The 7,500-nt window shown below is 41.9% G+C and overlaps 1 protein-coding gene across 2 annotated transcripts in view; it reads left to right on the top strand.

Annotated features, from left to right (window-relative positions):
• Window positions 1-7,500, top strand: part of KCNH6 (potassium voltage-gated channel subfamily H member 6) — a 1,196,060-nt gene that overhangs the window by 1,068,277 nt on the left and 120,283 nt on the right. For both annotated transcript variants that reach the window (XM_044055208.1, XM_044055207.1), the window contains exon 11: window positions 2,196-2,389. In XM_044055208.1, the coding sequence (XP_043911143.1) occupies window positions 2,196-2,389 (194 nt within the window). The remainder of the gene's footprint in view (window positions 1-2,195; window positions 2,390-7,500) is intronic.

Below are 7,500 nucleotides of genomic sequence, written 5' to 3'. Positions count from 1 at the left end.
TCCTCTGTATACTCTTCTGTACTTCCTCATTCCACCACCAGGTCTCCTTATCCTCCTTCCTCTGTCCAGATGCCACACCAAGCACCTTTCTAGCTGTCTCCCATACCAACTTTCCTGTAGTTACCCAGCTATTCAGTAACTCTTCACTGCCACCCAGTGCCTGTCTTAACTCTTCCCTAATCTCCACCTCACAGTCATCCTTTTTCAACTTCCACCATTTGATCCTTGGCACTGTCCTCACTCTCCTCTTCCTCCTGTTCTTGATCACCGTCATCCTACAAACCACCATCCTATGCTGCCTAACTACATTTTCCCCTGTCACCACTTTACAGTCTCCAATCTCCTTCAAACTGGCCCTCCTGCACAGGATATAATCCAGCTGTGTGCATCTTCCTCTACTCTTGTACATCACCCTATGCTCCTCCCTCTTCTTAAATTACATATTCACCACAGCCATTTGCAAAATCCACTACTACCTGACCTTCTGCATTCCTCTCCTTAACACCATACTTACCCATCACTTCCTCATCCCCTCTGTTCCTTCGCCAACATCCCCATTGAAATCTGCTCCAATCATCACTCTCTCACCCTTGGGTGCACTCAGCACCACTTCATCCAATTCACTTATAACCTCACTTCATAAGCATCACTTTAGCTGACCCTCTTTTCACCTTCAAAACACCCTTGGTATACTGTTCCTTCAGGATAACCACTACCCCATTTTTCCTCCCATCTATACCATGATAGAACAATTTGAACCTGCCTCCAATACACCTGGCCTTACTCCCCTTCCATCTGGTCTCTTGCATGCACAATATATCAACCTTCCTTCTCTCCATCATATCAGCTAGCTCTCTCCCTATACCAGTCATACTGCCAACATTCAAAGTTCCTACCCTCACTACCACACTCCTAACCTTCCTCATCGCTTCCTGCATTTGGGCATGCCTTCCCCCTTTTCTTCTCCTTCTCCTTCAGCCAACAGTAGCCCAATTTCCACCAACACCCTGTTGGCTAACAGTACTGGTGGAGGTCGTTGTTAACCTGGACCTCAACTGATCCGGTATGGAAATCTATATTGCTGTCCGCATATGTCATTTGTAAAAGTTTTACACCGGCTAACCTTCCTGACATAGCCCTCCCCATTTATCCAGGCTTGGGACCGGCATGAAGAAATGTACTGGCTTGTGCATCCCCAGTGGCTGAGTTCTCATCTTATAACTTTGCTATTTTGTAAAAATCCATTTCAGTATAACTTTTACATTATGATCTTACATAAGACAGTGTGTATACAAAGTAAATATAACACATGGAATTAAAAGACAAAGCATTTGTGAGATGGCACATTAATTATGTCTGATATTCATAATCACTGAAATTCTATAGTCACATCCACACAGCACAGATATGCACTGGGTCACAAGCTCCTGACTACGTTTTATATCTCATTGAAACCAGTCAGGTATGAAAATTATTGATGTGAGGATACAGAGTGGCATGTTTGCCATACACCGTGATAACAGTAGGTATACAATTAGCTATAATACTGCATTAAAAATTAAGTACGTGAAGATAAACAGTTTTTTTTTTGTTTTCCCTGTATAATACAGAATATTTATTTTATTTATTTAACTGGGAAAGTCTGACTTAGAATGAGCCACTTTTCAGTGGAGGCTTGGGGAGAAATGCTCCAGATGCATGTCTTTGTAACATGGGAGGAAGCCAGAGCAACCAGAGGAAACCCACACAAATGCAGGGTGGACATGCAGACTCCACAAAGAAGGCACCCCAGCCAAGAATCAAACCAGAGAACCTCTTGCTGTGAGGCGACAACACTACCGCTGGACCACTACACTGTTCATCTTGTTCATCTCTGGACTATAGTTCTGCATAGTGGAGTGTAATATTCAAATATGAACTAGTATTACCCAGGTGATAATAAGAAATTCTGTAGATTCTGTAGATAGATACTGATGTAATATAATATAAACAGTGTTATTGAACAACAGATGTATACACAAATACAGATGTAATTAAACATTTATCTTGAACTTTTAGTACTGCAAACAATGTTTTCTGATTGCAAGATATTCTGATTTTATTAATAAATATGAAATGTATAGCTATTCAGACTATATGCAGTTTGTATACTTTTATGGCCTACTACTCCTAAAAATATTTCCTCCCATTTGTAGGCAAGAATGACACCTTTGGAGAACCTCTCAATCTATATGCACGACCTGGGAAGTCAAACTCAGATGTTCGAGCACTCACCTATTGTGATCTACACAAAATACAGCGGGATGATCTCTTGGAAGTGTTAGACATGTACCCTTTGTTTTCAGACAACTTTTGGAGTAATCTGGAAATCACTTTCAATCTCCGAGATGTGAGTCTATAGATGTCTCAGAGCTTACACAGATTTTGGGGAGCAGTTGTAAAAAATGTAAACTGTATGGCATTAAGGAACACTCACACACACATACATGCACACACACACACACACACACACACACACACACACACACACACACACACACACACACACACACACACACACACACACACCAACAAGGAATCATTTCATCTGAGGGAGTTCAGTGTTGTGATAAAGACAATGTGATTGGCATGCTTTGTGACTGTCGGTGTGCAATTTGAACTCCCTGTGTCTTCATTTCCTTCATTAATAGGTACAGAGAGAACCTCACACATTATGTGGCACTAAAGCACAGCAATGCTACCATGACACAATAATGTGGAAAATAAAAAAATGAAATGTATTTAGTACTGTATAATTGGCTCAGTAGACAAAGACAGAATTAATTTCAAGGTAAACCACTAATGAAAACTTAACTGCTACAAACATGTTTAAAAATGGTAGCATTTACGTGAAATAAAAATATAATGAAGTTACCAGGGGATTGCTAGTTAACTTAACAAGAGTGTTAGTAAGGGCACACTTGGGGAATGTATCCAAAAATAACAAGTGACAGAAGCAGGCACATGGCAACAATCCCCAAATATTGAGCAGTTTAGCACAATCAAGTTGACTGTTTTGTTGCTTGGTATGTGTGCCGTTATCCACTAGTAAGTCTTCTTTGCTAACAATAGCCCAAACCTGATTTTCCAAAATTCAAATAAGCCAGAAATGCAGCTAACTTTTTCTACTATACTAAGAGAAGTCCTGTAGATCTTTAAAAAAAGAAAATAACTTCACATTCTGTGCATGTTTCCTAACCAAAAGACTTTATACATCTAATAGAGTCTTGCATAGATGTGAATGTATGTGCATACCTAGATAAGAAGTAATGCAAGGAGCTTGCTTTCTGGGTAATCATCTTGTTAAGTATAATGCTTCTCTGATTTTTGAGGACTAAAATCATTTGATTATTGAAATATGAGTGTTTATGTTTCATTCTAATAAAAATGCTGTAAAAAACAGCATTTAAATCTAATAACAGAAGTACTGATTTAGAAGCATTCCATACACTCTCTACTAATAAATTGCCAGATGTCCTGTATAGCATATGATATTCAAATATACAAAATAATGACCCAGGCACAAGGGAATGTGTTGCTAGTTTCAACTTTCATCAGCTTTACATTCAGATTCTTCAGTTTTGTACAGGAAACCAGACCACATGACTTGGACACTTGTGCTGTGAAAATTGCTAAGGGTGCTGCACATTTAAAGAGACATAGCAATATTTATTTATTTATTTATTTATTTATTTATTTATTTATTTGCATTTGTTAACCGGGATAGTCCACTGGGTCAAGTTGGCCCGTTTTCAGTGGAGGCCTGGGGAGAAAAGCTCCACAAAAACATACATTACATTACATTATATTTACATATATGTAAGGTTACATTACGTTACTTAATGTACAGTATTTAAAGCAATGCATCAGGTTAAACCAGGTTGACAGAGACAAAGCTCAATTAAATATTTGTGTAAGAGAACAAAAGAAGGGGGGTAGGAAGATAGTCGGTTGAGGAAGTAATTTAGGTAGGAGCATGAGAGGGACATTCCCATTTGGAGGATAGATATATGAAGAGCTGGCTTTTGAAGTTATAATGGTTGGGTATGTTGCGTAGGTGAGAGGGGAGAGAGTTCCAAAGTTTGGCTATTGTGCAGGATAGTAGTAGATGGCCAGGGGGATGAGAGGGCTTGTGTACTTGAGGCAGATTTTGGTTCTCTGATCTTAGGGAGTAGGGTGTTAGTGCTGTGGCTAGTGATGGACAGTCAGAAGGTTTGAAGATGAGCTTGTGAGTAGTGGTGAGTTGCAAATATCTAAGGTAGTTGGGGAGTTCTAGCCATTTGAGGTTGAGTAATGAGTGGCAATGATGGGATGAATTTTGGGGTTAGTTGCTAATTTTGTGGTAGCAGGCTTCTAGTTTGGAGAGCAGGCCTAGTTGGAGATTGGTAAATAGTGGAGTACCATACATGAGGGATGGGAGGAGGAGGAAGGTAGTTGCAAGTGTTTGCCGGGTGGAGGGGCTGAGGTAGCGATTGTGTCTGTATAGGAGACCAATCTTCTGATGAGTTTTTTTGATGGCAGAGTATATGTGGGAGTCAAACTAGGTTTTCATCAATAATGATTCCTAGCAGTTTGGTTGAGGGGACTATTTCTAGTGGAGTTTTACTGTGGCTTGTAATGCAGAACAGTTTTTTGTCTAAAGTGGAATTTCTAGTAGGGGTAAAGATCATTAGTTTTGTTTTGAAGGCATTTAGGGCAAGGTGATTGGCTTTCATCCAAGATTCGGTTTTGAAAAAGGGAAGCTGGGTTTTTATTAGTAGGTCAGCGGGGGAGGTGGCAGCAGAGGAGATGATTGTGGAGTCGTCTGCATATTGGATGATGGAGGCATCAGGGATGGAGAGGTGGAAATTGTTGATAAATATGTTAAAGAGCAGAGGACCAAGAACAGAACCTTGAGGGACTCCGGTGGGTGTGGGTAGGAAAGGAGAGGTAGATTCCTTCCACTGGATGGCTTGTTGGTGGTTAGATAGGTAGCTGGTCAACCAAGCAAGGGTGGAGGGAGAGAGATGTAAGGATGAGAGCTGGGATAGAAGTAGAGGATGGGAGATGGTGTTGAATGCTTTTGAAAGGTCTAAGAATAGTGATGATACATATTTGCCATTATCACATGCTAGGTTGATGGTCTCTAGAAAGGAAGGAGGGCAGTGATGGTACTGTGGCTAGGGCAGAAGCCATGTTGGGTGTGGGAGAGAAGTTTGTTTAGGTTTAGATGTTGCATGATTTGGGCATGGATGTTTTTTCAAGTATTTTTGAGAGGGGGGAGAGTATGGCTATAGGTCTGAAGTTGGTTGTATCTATGTTTTTACCGCCTTTATAAAGAGGAATGATGTATGCTTGGTGCCAGATAGTAGACACGTATGATTCATGCATAGATCTGTTTATTAGAATAGATACAGGGTAGGCAATGGTTTCAGTGGATTCTTTGAGGAAGGAGGGTGGTAGAGTGGTACATTACAACAGGGTTTTAGCTTGAGCAGAAGTCTTTTGATTGTGTTTGTGGGGATGGGTTTTCGGGTAAAGGGGGAGGAAGGAGGAGGGTTGCTGTTGGGGGGGCAGGAGGAGTGGTCAGGGAAGGAGGCTGATAGTTTTGCAATGCAATCAATGAAGAAATGGTTGAAATTAGTGGCAGTTTGCAGATCTGAGAGAGTGGGGGTCTGGGCATGGGTTGCTTATATTGCCTGGGTGAAGGATGGAGGACACGGAGCTCCAAAATCTTTTTGGACTGGATGAGTGAATGGATTGGAGGTTATTGTAGTAGTTTTTGCAGTCTTTGGTTAACAATTTGTTGGCTAAGTTATTACGTAGTTGTTTAAATTCTAGGAGGGAGTTGGTTGTGTTTCGTTTTTGGTATTGTTTCCATTTTTTGTCATGCTAATGCATGATGTTTCTAGTTTCATGAGATAGCCAAGGGCATGGATTTGATTTGATTCTTTTGGATCTTTGGGGGGCCTGTTGATTTAGGATGGTTAGGAATGTATTCTTAAAATAGGATAATGCATCATCAAGTGGGAGAGTTTTTAGGGGTGATCAGTCTATGTGCTTAAGGCATTCTGTGAGTGTGTGTGTGGGTTGAAGGAGATTAAGTTGTGGGTTAGGATATACTGGTGATGTTTTAGGGGGGTGGGGGATATGCGGTCAATGAAGGCAGGTAGGTCGCTGAAAGCATTGGGTGGAAGACTGGCTTGAGAGGCAAGGTGGGGGTGGGTATTGAGTATCCAGTCTATGATGGTACCAGAGGTTCCATCTTTCTTGGGCCTGGTGGGAAGGTTTATGAGTTGGGTGAAGTTGTAGAGATTGATTGACTGGGATGGGGGTGTTAGAGTTGATGGATGCGCAGTTGATGTTTACATTGCCAAGGATATAGGTTTCGAGTATCATACTGGAGTTAAACCAGGATAGTATGTCTTCTAATGTTTTGGTATTATTGCCTGGAGGGAGCAGATGCATAAAGATTTGCAGTTATTAAGCTTTAAATACCCTATTGATATTTCAGCATTGGAGAAGATAGGCATGGGGTTGGTGTATGGAGTTAGAGTATGGATGGATGGGTAGATAATAGCCACGCCACCACCTTTTCTCCGGGTTCTATCACTGTGAAGGATTTTGTAGCCAGGAGGAAGGATTTCATTGTCAGAGATGGAAGGTTTAAGCCATGTCTTAGAGATGGCTGTAATATCAGGTTGACTGTGAGCAAGCCAAGCATGCAGGTTGGGGATTTTGTTTCTGAGGCTTTGTGCATTGAAGGTGGTTAGCTGGATGGTTTTGGGTTTGTGGGGTTTGGTGGGGCTGTTGCTTTGGTTGCTGGCTGAGGAGGGTCCAGGGTTAGAATGGATGTCGCCTGATTGACAGAGGGAGTTGAGGAAGAGGTGTTGGAGGTGATGAATGGGGAATAGAAAGGAAGGTTGTTGAGGAGGAGCTTTTTCTTTGAGGTGATAGTATGAAAGGGGTGGTGGGGGGAAGGAGTAGATAGTATGGATGGTTTGAAATAATGGCTTGGTTTAGAGCAATATAGTTCAGGTGAGATTAGGCTATAAGCTGTGGATGTGTAAGGGAGGTCAAAGATGGTGGCTTTGGGGTTTAGAGATTGGTGTGTGTTAGGGAGACTTGTAAGGAAGGTTAGATAGTAGAGGGGGATAAGAAGGCTGGTTCGTATTAATGTGTGTGTGGAGGGGGTAGCCATAGTGTATGGAATGTGCGGGGTAGGCATGTGTTGGTGGATGGGAGTGGCTAGTTGTAGTCAGGGTGTGGATGGGAGTGGTTAGCTGCAGGGTGGGTGTGGTGGGGAGGGGTTAGGGTGGGGATAAAAGTACAAGCACTAAGGACGGGTGGAATTTGGGGGCAGGGTAGGGGAGCGGAGTGAGCCCGCAGGGCAAATGGAGCAGGAAGAGTAGGAGTGAGAGCAGCAGAAAAAAACTATCAGTTAGTGGGGGCTCTGTAATGGGCAGTGTATAGTCTAGAGTG

This window comes from Protopterus annectens, chromosome 13.part0 (assembly GCF_019279795.1).
Source record: "Protopterus annectens isolate FY-2018-M chromosome 13.part0, PAN1.0, whole genome shotgun sequence".
In the NCBI taxonomy this organism is placed as follows: Eukaryota; Metazoa; Chordata; order Ceratodontiformes; family Protopteridae; genus Protopterus; species Protopterus annectens.
The sequence above is the reverse complement of the archived record's forward strand: the minus strand, read 5'-3'. Positions and strand labels throughout refer to the sequence as shown.